This window comes from Procambarus clarkii, chromosome 43 (genome assembly GCF_040958095.1).
Source record: "Procambarus clarkii isolate CNS0578487 chromosome 43, FALCON_Pclarkii_2.0, whole genome shotgun sequence".
NCBI lineage: Eukaryota > Metazoa > Arthropoda > Malacostraca > Decapoda > Cambaridae > Procambarus > Procambarus clarkii.
The window spans coordinates 10928569-10951915 of NC_091192.1; the positions used below are offsets into that span (position 1 = coordinate 10928569).

Below are 23347 nucleotides of genomic sequence, written 5' to 3' on the forward strand. Positions count from 1 at the left end.
GATATTTAGCGCCCTCTGATTATTCCACACATTTGATGGTGCTACATAGACTTCCCGGTTTGGTGCCTTCTTTTGATAATTACTTACTTACTTACTTACGTTAAACACCTTGGTCCACATAGGCAGGTTTACAATTACAAACTAGGGTAAAGTCTACTTGGAGAAAAACACTTGTAAGGCTTGAAGCAGCCTGGGTAGCTATGACCCACGTGGTACCCTAGTCACAATGGAGTACACTTAGTGATGCCAAAACACTGGCTTAGACTACACAATAACTATAAGTATACTTAACCAGGTAGCACGGTAAATGTATAAAGATGGTACTTATCTTGGACATAGATTATAGGGAGAGGAGAAAGGAGGAGGAGGAAGACAGAGCCCCACAGGGAAAGTCAGGACGCCACAGCTGCCAGCCAGAGAGAGAAGAGACTGAGCACAACTGCTTGAACTTATTTAAGTATGCTGCCGGGATGGATACCTAGCTGATCGTATGCCCCATACTGTTGGTGACTTCCTTTCCCTGATCAGAAAGCCTGATATGAATTTGGAGAAGAAAATAACCCCAGGCCAGAGGCCGAGCTGCCAAGGAATAAGGAGAAAGAAATTCCTGACTTAAGGTAGGGCTTACTAGTAGAACGGCTGTAAAGTCAAAGTAGTAGCTGCGGACAGCGGAACACTTGGGGACGGGCGCTGCACCCCCCACCCATCCCCAGTGAAACGGGAGGAAAGACGTGAGGAACAACGACTGACGTAGTCAGAACTGGGAAAACTGGCAGCCAGCAGAAAGGGGGAGGCGGGTGGGCGCTTCGTGAATCGCGGACCGTGTTGAGAATGGAGTGAGGGCGAGACCTCCCTTCCCGCGCTATTTATGCCACCCAGACTGTCTGCACCGCGCCTTGCGGAACGCGGTGCGGAACGCGGTGCGCAATTGTCTCTTCCTTCCCCATCAGAAACTCCACCGCCTTTCGTCCTAAAGGCAGTGGCCATTAATCATCAACAAGCTCAGAGTCTGAATGCTCTGTGAAAAACAAGATTCATCTTACGTTTGGCAAGGACGACGGGAAATAAATGATCCAGGTTTAAGGAGCCATGATATAAATGTTATTGTTAATTAAATATCCTTCTCCCATGATCCAATCCAATTAATGTATGGTAATTATTTAGAGCTCAATTTGACCTCTGGTTTCCAATTAAGAACCCAGGGTCGTAACACATTGCCACATTCACCTTGATTCCGTCTCTTTAATCTTAATACAAAGTACCTGGATTGTACCTGGATAGGGTTCTGGGAGTTCTATTCCCCAAGCACAGCCCATTGCCAGGCTTAACTTGAGAGAGCTTGGTCCAATAGGCTGTTGCTTGGAGCGGCCCACATATCCACCACAGCCCAGTGGTTCGATACTTCTTGAAGAAAACTATCCAGTTTTCTCTTGATATCCACGCTTGTTCCAGTTATATTTCTTATGCTCGCTGGGAGGATGTTGAACAACCATGGACCTCTGACATTTATACAGTGTTCTCTGATTGTGCCTATGGCACTTCTACTCTTCGCTGGTTTTATTCTGCATGTTCTTCCATATTGTTCACACTAATATGTTGTTATTTTACTACAGTTCAGTGGAACCTCTATTAACGAGTTTAATCCGTTCTGGCACCGAGCTCGTTACCTGGAAAACTCGTCTTTGGAAACAAATTTCCCCATTTAAAATAAAGGAAATAAATTTAATCCGTTCCACTCCCTAAAACATCCATACTTGTATGACATTTTTTAATGTCAATATAATACTGCACATGTAATTATAAATGTTTTGTTGTACTGTTTTAACATTTACTTTACCTTATGAAGAGTCGTTGCTGGCTTGAGGGAGATGATAGGGAGGTGGGAAGGAGGAGAGGGGTTATGGTGTGGAAGGAGAATCCACCTCTGAGTCAGGCGGGCTCTCTCTTCTTGGGATTTTCACCCCACTGGGACCGGGTTGAGGTTCACTATCACTGGCTCTTTGTTTCTCTACTTTTGGAAAGAACTTTTCTATTGACAATTGCTTTTGTCTTTGTTTTAGGATGTCCCTAAAACGAGACAGTAAATTGTCATTAAACATGTTCACACATCGGGTTGTCACTGCTTGATCATTGTGATGTTTTTCTAAGAATGCGGTCACCTTTTCAAACATTCCTAACACTTCCCTGATCTCACTTGAAGAGGCAGCAGCATCCTCCCGTACCTCCTCCTCCCCTGATGAGAACTCTTGTGCCTCCTCTTGATTAATCTCCATATCCATTCAGCTCCGGGGAGCCACTGGGACTCATCCAGAAAATGGCGTTTCATTACATTCAACACTTTTGTTGTTGTTGTTGTTCCTGTTCATGTTATGATGTTGATGCATTAGGAAAAGTTGGAGCATTTACTAAGTAGATTATGCACAAAAGATGTGTGTGTGTTTGAGGAAGGTTGAGAAATTGTGCAGATGGCCCCTAAGCCCTACTCAGGGTGTAGGTAACATAATGCACACACATCCTCACCCTGTGTTACTACCAACTACAAGGTAATATAAAATGCAGCTAAAGTATTAGGCTCAATATAAACAAATAATGAGTTCAGTCTTTATTATTATTTATCATTATTTGGTATTGACTTCAGTGTAGATACATGAATACTAATGTATAACTAAACCATTTTGTCTTTTAAGAGAGAAACTGCATTGGATAAATTTACTGAAGCAAGTAAATGTGTCATTAATAAGAGAAGTCCAGGTGTTGAGTAGCAAAAATAAATACTATAAAGAGCAAACAAGCAATGGATTGTGATGGTAATTGACAAAAGCAAGCAGGCTATCTGCATAGAAAGCACATCCTCTAAATACAGAAAACTAGATTTAATTTTTTTCTTTAAATTTAGGAAGAATAATACAACATAGGAAACTTGTTTTATAGTTACTTGGGTTTGGGATGCGTAAAAAATGAAAATTATATTGCCAAAGGATGTGTACTTTAATTATTTATAAAGGAGCTCCAGATATAGTAAGCTTAATATATGAGATTTTGGTATATGTAATATGTTTTAGAAAAAAGTGTTGTAAATAATAATCACAGAACTTAACAAATGTGTAAGATACAAAACAAAATCATATAAAAGATGCAATGCTCTTGGAAGAAAAATGTTTAATCATCAGAATTATCACTATCAATATTATCTAAACAATAATTTAAAGTAATTGTTCTTAGATCCTCAACTAGTGCAGACCATCCATCCTTGTCAAAACCTTCATCCAATAGGGATGGCACTTTGGCAACATTGAGATTTTGTGCAGCTGTCTGCAGATCATGGAGGAGATGTCCCATCCCACCACTCTGGTGAAGACCTGCCTCACACGGTGCACTCTTCATTATACCTGTGTGGAAAAAACCAGCGTTGAATGTAATGAAACGCCATTTTCTGGGTGAGCCCCGGAGGCTCTCCGGAGCTTATCGGGCTAATGTATGTTATATTAGACCGGACATTAGCTATGGAGTTCAGACCTACCAGGGGACCAGCACCAGAACCTGGCCCTGGAAAGCCCCCTTGAAGTTGGGGGGTTTTCTTTATCTGCCATTGACCAGGGTTAGGCACCCAGAAATGTAGGCATAACAAAACAAACCACACATGGTAAGAAACTAAAACAAAAATCCGAACAGAGATATAGAAATTTCCTACAATCCCAAGGAAACAAGCAAACAAGCAAACATCGCAATTTACTCCCGCGCCGATTGTCCGCGCAGCCCTCCCTGCCCCGAGAGGGGGGAGGGGGGCCTCGGACCTCACCGCACCAGCTGCCTAGCAGTAGTTCAGAGGCTAAGCGTCAACCAACGAGAAAAAACTCCCGACCGGTGAGAGGGAGGGTTGCCAGGGAGCCTCCAGGGCTCACCCAGAAAATGGTGCTTCATTACATTCAACGCTGGTTTTCTGTGGGGAGCCCCTATGACTTCCTGGAGCTTCATACCCAAAGAAAAGGAAAAGAAAGGGTTGATCCGGGAGGTGGCCGCCACAAACTTCGCAACGCAAAGCCGAGACAACAGGCTGCAACCTGCGACCCAAGGCTACAAGAACGCACAGGAGCAAACGCGCATAAAGAATGGGCGGCCGAGAACCTGTGCGACTCTCAAGTCCCTGCGGCCAAAATGAGCCCTAGGCATCACCAACACAGCAGCAAAAACTGCAAACATCCAATCAGCACGGGCGCAAGGACAGGACCAGGATGACTCAGGCGACGCATGAGCAGGCTGGAAGGCTTAAAAACTCTGCGAACGACCTGGGAGACCCGAGCCCTGAAACAGAGAACGAGGGGAACCTGATCAACCCAAGCGCATCCCCAGACACGGTACGCATGTAACGGCAAAAATGCACAACTGGACAACACAGGACGCACCCCCCAGCCGAACCAATCAAGCATCAATAACCCAAGAACCACTCTGGAAAGCAGCCGTCTCGACCGTCGCCAGAAGAACGGAGAAAAGCTGCAAACGTACAAACCTACCACCAGTACCAAAGAGCAGAAACCTGAACCGAAGGGGCTACTACAAACTGAGGAGAAGATAAGAAGGCACCCTGATCAAGGACCAGAACGACTCAGGCGACGCATGACCAGGCCAGAGGTGAAACAAAACACAAGAAAGCCTACGAAACGGGGCAGACGTGACGTCCACCCCGAACGCAAGCCAGAGCCGCACAAAACGAGGCAACAGTAAGAAACATCAAATAACTGTAGTCCTGACAACCCAAGAAAGGACAAGACAATCCAATGCGAAAGAGAAGACAACCTACGAAGAGCAAGAAAAAGTGCATAGACACACCAGGAACGTCATACTGTCGCCAAGACGAAGCTTGCAGGTGGGACACCGTCAACAAAGCCACCTGATCACCACAGAGATGGTGATATCCGCGTCAAAATACCAGACTCAAAGAGCCGAGGAGAAGGCCGAACCAGTCATGTACAGGACCGATCCGACCTGCCGAAAGAGGCAGAGCCGTGAGAAAACGCCCCGGGTTCGGACACTTATCAAGCAGCGTCTGACAATAAAGCTGGGCCGGCCATCAAGGAACCATAAGGACTGCTCTCGTGGGAATGGGCTCCAATCGAGCCAGAACCTGAAGCAACAGCTGGACAGGGAGAAGAGGAACAGGTACCCCTACCTCGACCAGTCCTGCCAAAAAGCCTCCACCGTGAACGCCTCGCAGGCGGGTAAGGGCACCACATAAAATGGGCGATGCCTAGACCACGTCGACTCGAAGACGTCCATGGCCAGGAGTCCATACATTCGGCAGAGCCAACAAAACGAGTCGGCGACGACTGGCCAATCTGCGAACAGAGGAATGAACCGAGACAGCTGTCCGCCAGGACGCAGGACACACCCCGGACATGAACCTCACGGTTAGCCAAACCCCGAGAATCCAGCAAACGAACCACTCTAAGGAACCAACCCCAAAGGTCAATACCTAACAGAAACCCTGTGGTTCCGGCAAAGAACCGCCAGAGAACAGTCCAAATGGAGCTGAATGGTAGAGCACCGAGTGACCCAAACCCTCCGAAGTGCAAACCAGACAGCCACGAACTCCTGAACTGTGCTGTGAGCCCGACGGACGGACAGACCCCACCATCCCCAGCCAACCTGGTGAGCACTGGTCACAAAGCCCCAGCCGAGAGATGACCTGTCCGTGAACACATCGAGCGAAAGCTCGGGGAGGTGCCAAGGCACGGAACCCCGAAAACCCCAAAGAGGAAGCTGGTGAAGCAGCACCAACACAAGATCCCCGGAGGAACGAACCCAACGATTGCAAGAGAGGCGGAAGGGGAGTCTCCGAAGGAACCAAACTGACGCCGAAGCCAAACCCGACCCCGCGGGCAGACCAGCACGTTGAAGTTCAAATTCCCACACAACCGCTCGGGTAACCGCCGAGCAACCCGGGACCCCCTCATGAACAGCTGAAGTTGGGACCACAGCCACAGCAACACTTCTGGAGGGAAAGACAGGAAGCGGCCCAAGAGCCCTAAAGAAGGCACAGCCAGGTCCGAACCCAGGACGGAAACAGATGGAACGGCCTCCAGGTCACCAGGAAACCAAACCCGGCGATATGGAAAGTACCACACCCCTGGCGAGCAGACAAGCGGACCAACTGGGAGCCCACACCAGCCAGTCGTCGAGGTAGGCCAGACACCGAATCCCAAGCAAACTCAGACAGGGCAACAAGATCCGGTAAAGATGCAAAAATACACCAAGTGCCAATTACAAAATAGGGAAGGCAACAAAAGCAGCAAGCCTGAAGCCCCACCATCAACTGTACCAGTCCTGGAAAACTGGAGAGGAACGTGCCAAGAATTGACCTGGAGGTCCAGGGCCACCATCCAAGCACCCGGCCCCAACAGAAACCGGACAGGAGACAACAGTCCTCCGATGAGGGCATAGAATCCCGGGCGCAGACTGAAGAAGTCCCGAAGAACCGCAGATTCGAAAGGCCCATGTCTGCAAAGAGCAGACGGGAACCCCAGAAGGATGGGGTGGATCGACCATGTCCAACGCACCCACTAAGATGACATGATGAAGCGCAGGGGAAGAAGCCCACCACGCCAGCCCTGAACTCCCCAAAGGGGGAGAAGCCGTCCACCGCCGCCACCAGAGGCCGGAAGACAACCAAAAGCTCCCACTAACTGCGGGACCATGTGAGAGTCAACAGAGCAAGCTGCTCCCCCAGCACCCCGTCAACAGAGAAAGGAACAGAGCCCCTTCCAAAAGAAAAAGTATACACGCACATATACACATATATACATATATATATAAATACACGCACACACAAGGTATGTTACACACACGTGCATATGCACATACACATGTGCACACACACAGTGTATACATGTACATGCACATGTGTACACACACACATACACGTGAAAAGAAAATTACAGGGCGCCGACCAGTGGGCAGAGAGGAGCATGCCGGCCAGGCGAAGAAGGCACAAAACTGCATCAAAAGGCTCACCTCAACAACAAAACCCCAAAGTCCCAGCATGACTACACCACGTGCCAAGACTCAAAAAGATCAGTCTGCATGCCAGGAAGACCCCGGAACCCCAGTAGGCAGAACAGGGTCACACACGAGGAAACAAAGCCCCCTGAACCCACAAAGGGGGCCCAAGAGGAAGAAACCTCTGGAACGAAACCAAAGAACCCAAAGGCACCCAGAATCGAACCAGGGGGAGCCCAAACCACCACATTTGCTGGCGTAGATACACCACAGAAAGGCAAAGCACAGCCCCCAGACAGAACCCCTAGGGAAACGGTCAAAACAGACCAAAAACCGAGGGACAAGGTGTGGGAGCAAACATAACAGATAGGGACACTGAGCCCAAACCCTAGGGGCCCAGACCCAAAACAGACAAAACGGAAAACCAGGTGTAAAATCAACACTCAAACTTTCCCAGAGGAACAGGAAACGGGCATAAAACACCAGAAAAGCAAAGAAACAACAACAGGAGAATAAAACCCCTGAAAGAGGTGAAAAAACTCACCCAAGACGCTCGCTCGCACACCCAGGCGCATATAAACAAAATGCAACACCGCCCTGGTGGCCACGCCGGAAAACCGGCAGAAGAAAATGGCCACCAGAACAGAGGGCTGTGACCGACGCAAAAGATACGTAAACACGCCAGCAAAAGTGGGGAGCAAGCAGACTGGATGGGCAAAAAACTCCGCCCAGAAGCAGAATACCCAGGCAGGGGCAAACCGCCCCAGAACTGCTAGCAGGCATTCCCCACAGCACTGGGAACCCGCAGCAGAGGCCCCGGGGCAGAGCCGTCCTCCAAGCCCTCCGCCCTTAAAGAAAAGTTAGAGTCCATGGGAAAGGCAGCAAGAAAGGGCCGCTGGTAAGACCCGGAAGCCTTGGCAGGAGGAACAGGCTCGAAAACCTCCGTCCCCAACCCGAACAGGGCAGCCTCTGAAACCGCCAGAGTCTCGGCCCTAACTAAACCCCGCCCTGACCCCGAAACGCGCAGACGGTCTGGAGCCGGGAACAGGGAAGGAAAGGGGTGAATAGCACCTAACCAAAACGGGGTGGCCCCGGGGCTTCCAAGTGGAAAACCAACCTAGCGTGTTGCAGCAACCTAACCTAGCTTGCAACACGGATGCTGCCTGTACTCTGAACAGAAATAACATCAGGAGAGTACTGGAGAACAAGCAGAGAATATCTCTCGCAAGACTCCGGGTCAAGGTGTCAGTGACCCAACAGGCAACATGGCGGAGATAAAAGTGGCGACTGTCACCCGGAGACAAGGGCACAGCAACCAACGATCCCGTACAAGACGGGTTGGAACCCGGAAGACACATTCAATGGTGCCCCGACAGGGGTTTCCAGGGCCCTTAGGGGTAACAACTACGGGAAGTCTGGGCAAGGTGTTGCTAACCAGTTAAACACCCAAAAATAACAAGGGGGTAGAGGACAACACTGAAAACCCCTGCGATGTGTACAATCACGGAGGCCTTGCAGAGGGCCACCAAACACTGCCAGTGGAACTATAGCCACACTAGGCAGACTCCCACCATGGCAAATGAAAATAAAAAGAGAAAAACCTCGCAAAAGTACACCGTCTCCAGAGGCAACAGGAACCGGTCGCCGCTTAGGTGGCAGGTTGCGCAACACCTTGACGCCCTAACCAGCACAATACCAGTCCCTACCCAGGGCCAAACAAGGGCCCCAAGCCCCAGCTGGCTCCAAGAGAGAAGCAAATGCCGAGCAGCAAGAACCTCTACGGGTATGGTTCCTGAATGCCCCAGGGAAGATAACCCTGTCACGCAGGGGCAGTACTCACAGGGCACTTAGGGAAGGAAGCTCCTAAGCGCATGCAGACCTGGTACTGATGAGGAACACCTGGCCACCCCACAACACAACACACGGCAGTGAACGCCACACAAGGCAAACACCGCCTAGGAAATAGGCCAGAGAAGAGTCTATCCCGGTTGACATTAGCTTACGAACTGATGCTAGGCAGCCAGCGCAGTGAGGTCCGGGGCTCCCCCCCCTTCCCCTCTCGGGGCGGGGAGGGCTGCGCGGACGATCGGCGCGGCAGTAAAATGTGATGTTTGCTTGTTTCCTTGGGATTGTAGGGAGTTTCTACCTCTCTGTTCATTTTTTTGTTTTAGTGTTTTACCATGTGGGGTTTGTTTTGTTATGCCTACCTTTGATGGCAGATAAGGAAAACCCCAACCAAAGGGGGGTTTTCCAGGGCCATTGCTCCCTGAAACCTCTCTGAAGTGGCCAGGTTCTGGCGCTGGTCCCTGGTAAGTTTCCTTAGCTAATGTCCCGGTCTAATATAACATACATTAGCCTGATAAGCTCCAGGGAGCCGTAGGGGCTCCCCACAGAAAAGGGACATTGACAGAGCCTTCGCCAGACGAGGTCTACTCCACTCGAGCTGTCAGGCGGCAGTTGCCACAAATATATTATTACCTAATTATTTAAATGTCTGATTTTTTCTTAGTTTTTTGCAGTAATATTATAAAATACAGTGAATTGTGATATATTTATATAATAAAATGTGTGAACCATCGCTGTACTCAAAATTATGGTGTGCATATTAGTGATAAAATTATTATGTTCATAAAACAATAAGGAAATAGTTTTTCTGTTGTTACACTATATATACAGGTTATATATAAGTATTTGCATGTTTTGTTCACCATAACAAACCACTAAGTTGGTGTTGTGAGTCAAAATGCAATGAGGAGTGACCGCCACACACCAGCGAGCCACTCGCTGCCACTCCCTCCCTCAACAACACATCACTCGCCTTCATTCTCCTCCCACAATGCTGTTTTTGCATTAATTCATTATACACAGACGTTATATATAAGTATTTACATGTTTTGTTCACCATAACTGTACATCTAAGCTTGTTTGGTGAGTAAAGGCACAAAGACGTAGCTACTCACACAGTCAGCTGGTGGCGGCCGCCCTCAAGGCCAGACGCACTAATATTTCTCCTCCAACAATACTGTTTGTGGTGTTATTACTCTATATACATACATTATATATAAGTATCTACCTGTTTTATTCACCATACCTATACAAATAAGCTGATATGATGCCCAAAGACCATAGTGGCCACCAGTAAACAACATGATAAGTCATGCAGACGACGCACCTCCCTCACCAAAATGGCGGCTCCCAACCTACTCTTATTGCTGTTATTACACTCTATACACACGTTATATATAAGTATCTACATTTGTGTTCACCATAGCGAACCACTAAGCTGGTATGGTGAGTGCAGTCAATAAAAGGTGGCCACACACACACAGTCAGAAGACGACGCCACCACCCTCCCTCCCACTGCATTACTCCTCCCTCCATGGAGCACAGTGCTAAATACAGTATCACCACAATCCTGCTATTATCAGAATCGTGGTCAGTTTTATCACAGTCAGGGGGTCTTCTGTAATACTATCATCGCTAAATACTAGCATGAACGTATATATTATGGCATTTGTAGGCGATGCTGTGGTCACAAGCTGAACAGCATTGCTGTGAGCTCATGCTGCGTGCATCAACCTTGGTGGCTTGCTCAATACTGAAGCTCTCACACCCAAAAATGATGGCCTGGATTTTTTTTCTAGGTGGCATCTGGCAACTATCGGTCGTGGCTGCACTGTAGCTGCCCCTATCCTAGGCGGGGAGTTTAAATTATAGCGCTAGACACGAAATTATATATATATATATATATATATATATATGACATGCGCGGTTTTGGTTTTGCCACTGATAGCATATATATATATGATTTGCGCAGTTTAAGGTAATGAACTGTACAGTAATTTTAAGTGTTAATTTTAGTGTTGTGCTAGTATAGGTTATGTAAATTGTCAAGAATTCTTAACTTCAAGATGTGTGGCATCAATCACGAAGACGAACAAAAACAAGGTAAGTTGAAGTTTCTAGTTGAATATTTAATAAGTATATGTGGCAAGGCAATTCAAATTATGTTGTTTGTAGTATAAAAATAGTTGGAAATGGTCACTTTTGGACTCAAGAAGTGAAAAAGTACTCTAATCTGGAAAACATGATTATCCGGCTCGGGTTCCTTCCCATATAGTCCGGATAATCGAGTGGAGACAGTATAATAACAAACATGTATAATAAATCAATAATTTCCAAGTTTAGTTATTTCCAAAAAGAAAACATTGCAAAGTAATCATTAATCAGCAAAAAACTAATTGCTTTGAAAACCAAGACTGAAGAAAGGAGAAAAAGTACTTTTGATTTTCTTTATAACAAAATATTGGCAAACATCTGGGTTAAATATGTCCAACTTTTCTTTGCAAAAGTGCTAAAAGTTAAAGATAAATGAAGTAAGAACTTACGAGATGGGGCAACAATGCCAGAAGTATTAACAAAACCATCTTCAGTCAGCACCTCCGAGAAGATAGAAGGGAAAGGAGGCGTTATCTTGATTGGATCTTCCACTCCAGCCACCTTTCGTACACTCGGAGGTATCTGAGACTCTTGTAAGTAATCTCTATAAATCTGAGATGCATTTTCATAGTGCAGCCCTGGAGGCAGCTTGGTGTCTGGTCTGAAACAGTGTGCATTTAAACATATTTATGATTTAATCTGTGGTCTAAAATTATTTAACTGTATTAAGTACTGACTTCATTTAGTCTATAAAAAACCAGCGTTGAATGTAATGAAACGCCATTTTCTGGGTGAGACCCGAAGGCTCCCCAGTGCTATACCGGGCTGATGTGTATATATTAGACCGTGGCAACAATCAATCGAAGGAGTCTACCGGGGACCAGAGCCAGAACCTGGACCCTTCAAGAGAGGCACGAGGAGCATTGGCCTAAAGACACCCCCCGTGTAATTGGAAGCAGTCTTTGTCTGCCATCTACCAGGTCAGGCACCCAGAAAGGTAGGAATTCCAAAACAAACTACAGTACTGCTGATCAAATAATTTGCAAATCGAAAGCCAAACTAGCAACAGAACTCCCCAATCAAAACCAAGGAAACAAGTATGACGTCACCACAAATGCCGCGCATCAGTCTTCGCAACCCCCCTCCTCCCCGGGAAGGGGACGAGAGGGAGGTCCCAGACCTCCACTCCGGCAATTCTGCTCAGTTTAGAGGCTGAGTATCAAAAACGCAAAAAAAAACGCCAACCGGAGGGAGGGATGCCAGGGAGCCTCCGGGTCTCACCCAGAAAATTGCGTTTCATTACATTCAACGCTGGTTTTCTGTGGAGATCTCCTTTGGCTCCCCAGAGCTACCTAACCAAAGATAAAGAAAAAAAGGGACTTACTCGGGAGGCGGTTGTCACTCGCTCCTCAAATCGGAGTCGAGACAACTGGCTGCAACCTGCGACCCAAGGCTACACATGCCCGAGAAGGCCCAGGAACATTAACAAGATACCGTGCGGCCAGGACCCTGTTCAACCTCCAAAAGCCCCATGCCCGAATGTCAGCCCAGGACATATTTCCAAAAACAGCAGCCAGAGCTGCGAACTTATGAACGTTGTGGGCACAGGGATAGACCACAGGCTGGCTGGACCGAATAATCCTGCAGACGACCTGGGTGGCCCGTGCCCGGGAACAGAGAAGGGAAACTGGGTCCACCCAAAGCGTGTCCCCTGTCATGGAGGCTGTGGCGCACAGATAACGGCGAAGAGCTGCAACCAGATACAAAACATGATGCACCCCGAGCCGAACCAACCAAGCATCAACAACCCAAGGACCCCTTTGGAAAGCAGGAGACTCATTCTTCGCCAGAAAAGAAGGAGAAGGCTGCAAACGAACGAAACGACCACCAGGACCGAAAGAGCAGAAACCCCTGCACCGGAAGAGAGCATGAAGTTCCCAACCCGATTTCCAGATCGGGTCGGGAACCAAGTCCGGGTCCCTATAACCAAAATGAGGAAGCCTCGGTGCTTCCAGGGAAGCAATCAACCTAGCGCGTTGCAACAGCCTGAACCTAACGGGCAACTGCTGCTCTGCCTGGACCCGAATAGAGCCATCAGTGGACTGGGTAAACTGAGTCACAAACAAGCAACAAAACTCACAGGACTCTGGGTTGAAGGTGTCACCGATCCAGCAGGTAGCATGACAGGCAAAAACAATGAGTCATCCTGAGACAAGGGGACAAAGCAACCCTCAAACTCACACAAAGCGAGGGGGGAGACTCAGATGTCACATCCATCAGACCCACATGACCCAGTGGGGATTTCCAGGCTCCCGAGATGGAACTAACGCTCAGGGAAGCCCAGGCAGGGTACTGCTAACTGGCACCCAAGTCTACCAACAAACTTTTCTAGAAGCTGAACACCCAGGACGTGTCCACTCACAAGGGCCTAGCAGGGGATACCACCAGAAGCACAGAATCTATATAGATATACAAGGGGCAACCAAACAAAGACAGACCCTCACCCGGCAGAGAAAACAAAAATAAAAATATAACCCCGCAAGAGGACAACGTATGCAGACGGAACAGTGCCGGACGCTATGAGATGTGACAACTAGCTGCGCAGTACCCTGCGCCCCCTACCAGTGCAAACTACCTCTTAGCCTAAGGCAAACAAGGGTGCAAGAAACACCTCAACACACATAGGGCGGCTGAATGCCGAGCAGCACACGACCAAGCAGAGGCATAACTCAAGGAACTTGTGGAAGGTGGCCCCAAGCCCCTAGAGCAGTACTTACCGGGCACCAAAGGAAAGTAGTCCAAGCTGCATGCAGCCCGAGTACTTAAAAGAATACTCCTGGCTCGTGCACCCCCCAAGGAACAGCCCCCACATCACAAAGCACAGAGCTGGAGACAAATCAGGCGCCAGAGCACACGACTTTAACTTAGAACATCAGCCTCATAACTGGGGTCTGGAGCTTCCCCCTTTCCTCTCCTGGGATGGGGAGCTGCACAGATGGTGGTGCAGCAACGTGGTGACATCATGCTCACCTGCTCGTTTTTGTTTGGGGAGTTCTGTCTCCTAGTTCGGCTTTCAGCAGCAATTTCTTAACCAGAATAGAGGTTTGTTTTGGGGCACTTACCTTTCTGGGTGCCTGACCCAGTCGATGGCAGACACAGAATGCTTCCAACCACATGGGGGGTGCCAATAGGCCATTGCTCCTCGTGCCTCTCTGAGGGGGCCAGGTTCTAGCTTGTGGTTCCTGGTAGGCCTAAGAACTCCATTCACAAGACTGATGCCAAAGTCTAATATAGCAATATCGGCCTGGATATGCTCTGCAGAGCCATAGGGGTTTCTCCCCAGAAAATGCTGTTATTAAACAAGAAATAGAACTGTATAATGGTACAATTAAAGTATGATAAATATTATAAGTTCAAACCTGAGCAGTCTAGATGAAGGTACTCCTCTGATAATGCGGATCTCACTGATGGGGTCCAGAGTGAAGTTGCAGCCACCACTCATAGAAACTAAATGTGTCTTGTTTCCCTGTTGAAGCCATTCCAATATGCCCTGGTCACAGCTTAGTCCTAAAGGTAATGCCAAACTTCCTCCTACTATCTGTAGTTGACAAAATCAATGTTTTAGTCTAATTGGAAGAAACATAATAGTATATTTTAAATAATATGTGCCCGTGCCACCTTCAGGGGTGGCATAATCTTTATCAATCAATCAAATAATATGCTTCACAAATGTTAAACATAAGTGTGTATGCACCTTAACACAGACATATATATAGAGAAATTAACAAAGTGGGGTGGGGGCTGAAGATATGTTGTCTGAATGTGGAGGAATTTCTTCACTTTGAGGGCAGTAAGTGAAGAATACTTTGAGAGGAGGCAGTGCAATCTAACTTCGTACATGAATTAAAATGCAAATATTTGCATTTTATCCACTCAATTTAACGGCCTCTTTTATACTGATCTGCCGGTAATAACGACCGGTTTGAGAGACCGGTATCTAGAGCCTCATATACCGGTTTGGCGGTCGATATTACCGAAGATCGGTATTGAGTTTGTTTTGATATCAAGGGGGTCCTCACATGGCAAGCAGGCTGCCTACATCTATCGTCCCCCTTCCTCATCCTCACTGAACCTCTCCCCTACTTCCTCACTCCTGCTCTCCCGCACACCCTCACTTCCCCCCCCCCCCCAAGACCATTCTGGGAAATGGACCAGTAGATTGCCAGCCAGCCAGAGACAGCCTGGAGAGTCTCCATCTAATACAAAAAAGCATTCACGAAACAAGTATTTTATAACTTTTTATTATCCTAATAATATTACTAAACAGAAACTGTAACCAAAAATATATATGACAATGTACATCCAAAATTTAAGAAACAAATCTTTTTTAACTGGGTCAAGTGTGTTAGGCTTATCAGTGAGCCAATCCCTTCCCCACCACTAACACCCCTCCCCCACCCCCGCCCCCTATACATCCCATACTCTCTGCTTCACCTCAACTCAACACCCATCCCGCCATCCATCCATCCCTCCCTCCATCCCTTCCTCCCTCCCTCCCTCCCTCCCTCCCTCCATCCATCCATCCATCCATCCATCCATCCGTCCATCCATCCGTCCATCCATCCATCCATCCATCCATCCATCCGTCCATCCATCCGTCCATCCATCCATCCATCCATCCATCCATCCATCCATCCATCCATCCATCCGTCCATCCGTCCATCCATCCATCCATCCCTCCATCGATATCCCTCCATTAATCCCTCCCTACCCGCCTTCCATCCATTACTCCCTCCCTCCATTCCTCCCTCCCTCCCTCCATCCCTCCCTCCCTCCATCCATCCCTCCCTCCCTCCCTCCCTCCTTCCATCCATCCCTCCCTCCCTCCCTCCATCCCTCCCTCCCTCCCTCCCTCCCTCCCTCCCTCCATCCATCCCTCCCTCCCTCCTTCCCTCTATCCATCCATCCATCCCTCCATCCATTCCACCCTCTCTCCCTCCATCCATCCATCCCTCCTTCCATCCCTCCCTCCCTCCCTTCCTCCCTCCCTCCCTCCCTTCCTCCCTCCCTCCATCCATCCCTCCTTCCCTCCCTCCCTCCCTCCCTCCCTCCCTCCCTCCCTCCCTCCCTCCCTCCCTCCCTCCCTCCCTCCATCCATCCATCCATCCCTCCATCCCTCCCTCCACCCATCCCTCCCCCCACCCATCCCTCCATCCCTCCCTCCACCCATCCCTCCCTCCACCCATCCCTCCATCCATCCATCCCTCCCTCTCTCCATCCATCCATCCCTCCCTCCCTCCCTTCATCCTCCTTCCATCCACCCCTCCCTCCATCCCTCCCTTCCTCCCTCCCTCTATCCATCCCTCCCTCTATCCATCCCTCCCTCCCATCCTCCATCCATCCCTCTCTCCCTCCCTCCCTCCCTCCCTCCATCCATCCATCTCTCCCTCCCTCCCTCCCTCCATCCATCCATCTCTCCACCCATCCCTCCTTCCCTCCATTCATCCCTCAATCCATCCTTCCATCCCTCCTTCCATCCATCCTTCCATCCATCTCCATCCTCTCCCTCCCTGCCTACCTCTCAGCCTCTTCCTGCCTACATGCCTACATTTCAGCCTCTCCATCCCTGTCTGCCTGCCCATTCACCCATCAGCCATCAATGACACAATGAGTGCATTTGGAGCCAACATGGTGCACAGATGTTCCTTCATTGCGCAGATATGTCCAACAAAGTTACGGAATGAACACTCCAGCCTCTTGACAAATCAAAACAATGTGCCATGAATATGTGATGTCACAGGGTGGAAGGCACTAGAGTGGTGGACCCAGTGGCTGTCTGTACAAAATATATCTTACCTGAATGTTACTTGAAAAATTACCGACACTTAACTTTGGAAATACCGAAGCTCCAGAAATAACGACCAGGGTACAGCCTCATATAGGCTGTTAAATCGAGTGGATACTGTACAACAAAGTCTAAGGATTTGTGAGACATGACATCTGTCAATTAATGATTAAGAGATGGGGACCCAGGAGCTGGTGCTCAACATCCACAAGTAGTATATAAGTTAATATGGTGGAACCTCGATCTACAAGTTTAATTCATTCCAAGCGATGGATCGTGCACCGAAACAAATTTTCACGTAAGAAATAATGTAAAATGAATTAATCCGTTCCACACGCCCAAAAAACCAGTGTTGAATGTAATGAAACGCCATTTTCTGGGTGAGTCTTGGAGGTTTCCCAGAGCTATCCATAGCTGATATGGATACCCAAACTATTTTGCATCAGTCAATGTGGGTGGAGTTCTAGGCCTACTGGGAACCACGAGCCAAAACCTGCCCCCCCCTCACAGAGGTATGAGGAGCAATGGCGCATAGAAATGCACATGTGATTTGGAGCGTTCTATATCTGCCATCAACCGGGACAGGTACCCAGAAAGGTACGCACCACAAAACAGACCCTATTCTGGTTAACAACGAAAAACATTAAACGAGTGGACAGAACTCCCCAAAGGAAAAATGAGCAAACAAGCATGACGTCACACAAGCCACGCCTCATTGTCACTCGGTCTGTGCACCTCCCCCCCCCTCCCTGGGAGGGGGAAGGGAAATCCCCAGACCTTCGTGCCGGCAATCCTCACCCCAGTTCTGAAGCTGGATATCAAAAATGCAAAAAAATGCCGACCAGAGGGAGGGAGGGTTGCCAGGGAGCCTCCGGGACTCACCCAGAAAATGGCGTTTCACTACATTCAATGCTCGTTTTCTGGGGGGGGAGCCCTTATGGCTCCTTGAAGCTACCTCACCAAAGATGAAAACAGGGGGATGCATCCGGGAGGTGATCGGTGCTCACACCACAACACGAAGTCGAGACAACAGGCTGCAACAGCTGACCCAAAGCAACATAGGCCCGAATAGGCCCAGGAACGCACACGAGTGAGAGTGCAGCCAGGACCCAGCGCGACCGCCAAAACAACCTGTGCCCGAATGTCAGCCCAAGACATGCCACCCAAGACAGCAGCAAGCACGGCAAACCTACGAACGTCAAGGGCACAGGAAGAGACCGCAGGCTGGCTAGACAGAAGGACCCAGCGGACAACTGGTGAGACCCGAGCCCGAGAACAGGGAAGGAAAACCGGATCAACCCAAAACGCAGCCCGGCCTCAGAGACCAAGGCGCACAAAGAACGGCAGAGAGCCATAACCGGACACAAGAAGAAGCACCCCGGCCCAACAACCCCAGGGACCCCTCCGGAACCGAGGGGGGTCACAACAAACCAAACGGAATAGAGAAAAGAGCACCCAGCCCCAGAGCAGAACGGCTCAGGCAGAGCATGAGCAGGCCTACCTTGAGGTTACCTTGAGGTGCTTCCGGGGCTTAGCGTCCCCACGGCCCGGTCGTCGACCAGGCCTCCTGGTTGCCAGACTAATCAACCAGGCTGTTGGACGCGGTTGCTCGCAGCCTGATGTATGAGACACAGCCTGGTTGATCAGGTATCCTTTGGAAGTGCTTATCCAGTTCTCTCTTGAACACTGTGAGGGGTCGGCCAGTTATGCCCCTTATGTGTAGTGGAAGCGTGTTGAACAGTCTCGGGCATCTGATGTTGATAGAGTTCTCTCTCAGAGTACCTGTTGCCCCTCTGCTTTTCAATGGGGGTATTCTGCACATCCTGCCATGTCTTCTGGTCTCATGCGATGTTATTTCTGTGTGCAGGTTTGGGACCAGCCCCTCTAATATTTTCCACGTGTAAATTATTATGTACCTCTCCCGCCTGCGCTCAAGGGAGTACAGTTCTAGGCTCTTTAGTCGGTCCCAATAGTTTAGATGTTTTACTGAGTGGATTCTAGCAGTAAAGGATCTCTGTACGCTCTCCAGGTCAGCAATTTCTCCAGCTTTGAAAGGGGCTGTCATTGTGCAGCAGTACTCAACTCTAGAGAGCACAAGCGTTTTGAAAAGTACAGTATCATCATCGGTATAGCATCTCTAGTGTGAAAAGTTCTTGTTATCCAACCTGTCATTTTTCTTGCAGTTGTGACGGCTACTTTATTGTGTTCTTTAAAGGTAAGGTCTTCCGACATGAGTACACCCAGATCCTTTACATTGCCTTTTCGTTCTATGTTATGATTTGCCTGAGTTTTGTACGTGGTTTCCGTTTTTATATTTTCATTTTTTCCATAGCGCATGAGCTGGAACTTATCTCGTTAAACACCATATTATTTTTTGTAGCCCATAGAAAGACCTGATCTACATCTGACTGGAGGTTTGCCGTGTCCTCTATGTTGCCTACTCTTATGAAGATCCTAGTGTCATCTGCAAAGGCTGGAGGCAAACAATGCCCGAAACAACCCACGAACGGTGCAGAATGAACAACAAAACCGGAGCAATCCGAAGCGGCTCCGCCAGTGTCGCACGAGACAGGGCGACGGTATGCGGCCAGAAGACGGCCCAGAACAACCACAAGAGAAGGACAAGACCACGACAACAAAGAGGGCAGCACACCTACAAAGAGACCAAAAGAAAAAGGACTGCCAGAAAAAACCCATACCGCCGCCAAGACGAAACATACAAGTGGGACACATTAAAAAAAACCACCTGACCACCAACCAGATGGTGAGAGAATCGAGTAAAAAATACCAAACCAGAAGACTCGAGAAGACCGAACCAGCCTGCCACGGACCGGCCCGACCATGTACAAGAGGCGGAGCCATGGGAAAAACCCCCGGGTGCGGACACTAAGCAAGCTGCAAAGGAACCAAGGCTGTCAAAGAACCAAAAGGAATGACCACCAGGGAACCAGGAACCCAAACAGGGGAAAGAACCAACCCAGCCAACCACCCCCCCCCCCTGGGTACCTCTGAAGGAACAATAAGCCTGACAACAGACAAGAAGCCGCTGCTTGCGGAGTTTGCGGTTGGCTGTTCTGCAAGCAGCAAGGGTAAAAAGGGCAACAAAAAACCTAAGAGCCAAGGCCCTGGCAGAGGCCAACACAGAACCGAGCACCACGAGCTGGAACCCGAGACGCGAAGCGAAAAACAGTGACCCCGCAACCCGCAGGAGCGGCAGCACCAGCCCCAGCAGGGTAGAATGAAGCACGAAGCAGAGGAAGGAAGGAAGGAGAACAACGAAGACACGTACTGCACTAAAACAAAGATGTACAGTCCGAAAAGGAACAAAGAAAAACCAGAGCCAGGGCCAGAAGCCAAGCGCCCCCAGCCCCAACGAAAAGGAATGATAGGGGCAGGAGTGGGTGTCGGAAAGCTATATATATACACCAGCTGACATTGCAACACTGAGGCTGGTAGTGACAGATAAGGAGAAGAGGAAGAACTCAAAGCTATACCGGAACACCGGGCCAGTTCCACAACAGGAAACGGAACAAGAAGACATCACAACCTAGCACGAGCATGAGGATAGCCAATAAGCACCTACCAAGATACACAACAAGGAGTAGGAGAGAGAGGTAGAAAGACGTAAAAGGCAACGAAAAGACCTGAAGACAGTCCAAGCACTGGAAGCCAGGAACAAGATCAGAAGCAATCGGCAACAGAAATTCCATGAACCATATACACAGACTAGGAGCGAGGAAAAGACAAGAAACTCGCCCAACACAAGTGCTAATGAGAGAAGCAAACCCCACATGAGCAACAAAACCCAGAACCCCAAGAACAAGAACATTGCCTCCAACCCATAAGAGGACGGGGGGAGGGTTACAAAAGGGGTATATACACGCCGTACATGTATAAGGCATAGGGATGTGTATACGGAACGGACATATGGGTGAACCCCATGTCAAAATCCGACCAGAATGTCTACCGGGCCAACCCACACTCTGCCCCCCCCCCACAACGGAGAATCGGGGAATGCCCCAAGAATATTGTGGAAAACACCTTGTGAACATAGGAAACCAAAAAGCCATAGCTAGGAAATGGCATGCAGGTTAGGTTGTTAGGCTAGGGTAGGCTAGGGTAGGATAGGGTAGGCTAGGGTAGGCTAGGGTAGGATAGGGTAGGCTAGGGTAGGCTAGGGCAGGCTAGGTTAGGCTAGGCTTGGCCAGGCTAGGTCAGGCTAGGGCAGTGTCATACTATTGCGCCATGTGGACATCAACTCAATGGGGAAATGTCATGCATGAAAATCAGCGCTCGCTGATGGCAAACCCGGGCAACCACCGCGGAATGCAATACATGGGCCAACCCAACTGCCACTTGGGTTAGACATCAGTATGGCACGGAACGCATATAAGGGAGCCAGGCACTGAACAAAGGGCAATGAATAACCGTCCAGAGTCCCGGCTGACAAGGCACCAGACCGCAAAATCTCACCTGGAGAGCAGAGGCATCAACGGGTCATGACACAGCGTGGCCGTGTCGAAGCCTGGAAGCATGGCTAGGAGAGCATGTCCAGAGATGCGTTTGCAGATCAGCAGAGGAGAAGTGGAGAGGCGTAGGAGGCACCATCCCACACACATAAGCAGAGAAGTAACTAGTTATCCCCCACACATAACGACCCCACGAACCAGGGAGCGATGACCAGAGAGATAAGACGACCGAGAGCAGTGTATAAACCAGAGAAAGTGCGCTGAACACCAACACACGCTCACACTATTAATGGTTCCATATTCCTTGTTGGCACCCTCCCCTTGGATAGAGTGATGCAGCCCGGACCTCATGTCCTGTGCTTGTGCCGTGGGTGATTGTTTTGTTCTGGTCGGTGTAATTACCTAAGTGTAGTTACAGGATGAGAGCTACGCTCGTGGTGTCCCGTCTTCCCAGCACTCTTTGTCATATAACGCTTTGAAACTACTGACGGTCTTGGCCTCCACCACCTTTTCACCTAACTTGTTCCAACCATCTACCACTCTGTTTGCGAAAGTGAGGCAGGGAGAGGGGTGGTGTTGAGGGAGGCAGGGAGAGGGTGGTGTAGAGGGAGGCAGGGAGAGGGGTGGTGGTGTTGAAGGAGGCAGGGAGAGGGTGGTGTTGAGGGAGGCAGGGAGAGTGGTGATGGTGAGGGAGGCGGAGGGCAGAATTGCTGACCAAGGCGATGGTGCCAAACCTCTCACCCATACGGTATTAAAATTTTTAATCTTAGTTGTAAAATATTTATGTCAAAATATGTTAATTTTCGTATATTACTGTACATTATTAAGCATTAACATGTTTTATAGTTTCCTATTTATTAATTAAACATATATAGTTCTATTTATGAATTATGAACAGTTGGCATCTGTGAGCAGGCGCTGACAGATGTCCGGGTAGCCTAGCCTTGACCCCATTATAGTAGCTCCCTCGACCCCGTTAGTAGCTCCTTCCTCCATAGCCTGCTGTTCTCATGTTATGAGGAAGGCAGTGAGGAAGGGATGGAAGACATTGAGGAAGGGGATGGAAGACATTGAGGAAGGGATGGAATACATTGAGGAAGGGGATGGAAGACATTGAGGAAGGGATGGAATACATTGAGGGAGGGGATGGAAGACATTGAGGAAGGGATGGAAGACATTGAGGGAGGGGGATGGAAGACATTGAGGGAGGGGATGAAAGACATTGAGGGAGGGGATAGAAGACATTGAGGGAGGGGGATGAAAGACATTGAGGGAGGGGATGGAAGACATTGAAGGAGGGGATGGAAGACATTGAGGGAAGGGATGGAAGACACTGAGGGAGGGGATGGAAAACACTGAGGGAGGGGATAGAAGACATTGAGGGAGGGGATGGAAGACATTGAGGGAGGGGATGGAAGACATTGAGGGAGGGGATGAAAGACATTGAGGGAGGGGATGGAAGACATTGAGGGAGGGGATGGAAGACATTGAGGGAGGGGATAGAAGACACTGAGGGAGGGGATGGAAGACATTGAGGGAGGGGGATGGAAGACATTGAGGGAGGGGATGAAAGACATTGAGGGAGGGGATGGAAGACATTGAGGGAGGGGATGGAAGACACTTAGGGAGGGGATAGAAGACATTGAGGGAGGGGATGGAAGACATTGAGGGAGGGGATGGAAGACATTGAGGGAGGGGATGGAAGACACTGAGGGAGGGGAATGGAAGACATTGAGGAAGAAATGGAAGACATTGAGGAAGGGATGGAAGACATTGAGGGAGGGGGATGGAAGACATTGAGGGAGGGGGATGGAAGACATTTGGAGGGAGGGAGGTGTTGGGTTAATATGGTCCACTTGTCCACTTGTGTGATCCAACTTGTCATGGGGTGAGAATAACATAATGGGGTGAGAATAGCTTGAGCTACCTCATCCCTTTGTGTGTATTTTATCTCAATAAACTTATTTCAACTTGTCATGTGAAGGAATTATTAATTGTAACCTGTGATAAAATCGGCACTAACACAGGAACTAACTTAAAACGCAATTACACAATGAACTTTATTTATTATTAGTTATACAGTATAAAGTATATCCTACCT

The 23347-nt window shown here is 48.9% G+C and overlaps 1 protein-coding gene across 3 annotated transcripts in view; it reads right to left on the reverse strand.

Moving 5' to 3' along the window:
* Positions 1–2590: 2590 nt before the first annotated feature.
* Positions 2591–23347, reverse strand: part of mst (misato mitochondrial distribution and morphology regulator) — a 99346-nt gene continuing 78589 nt past the window's right edge. For all 3 annotated transcript variants that reach the window (XM_045738453.2, XM_045738452.2, XM_045738454.2), the window contains exons 9-11: positions 14352–14530; positions 11382–11593; positions 2591–3389 (exon numbers count right to left, since the gene is read on the reverse strand). In XM_045738453.2, the coding sequence (XP_045594409.2) occupies positions 3160–3389; positions 11382–11593; positions 14352–14530 (621 nt within the window). In that variant the 3' untranslated portion in view covers positions 2591–3159. The remainder of the gene's footprint in view (positions 3390–11381; positions 11594–14351; positions 14531–23347) is intronic.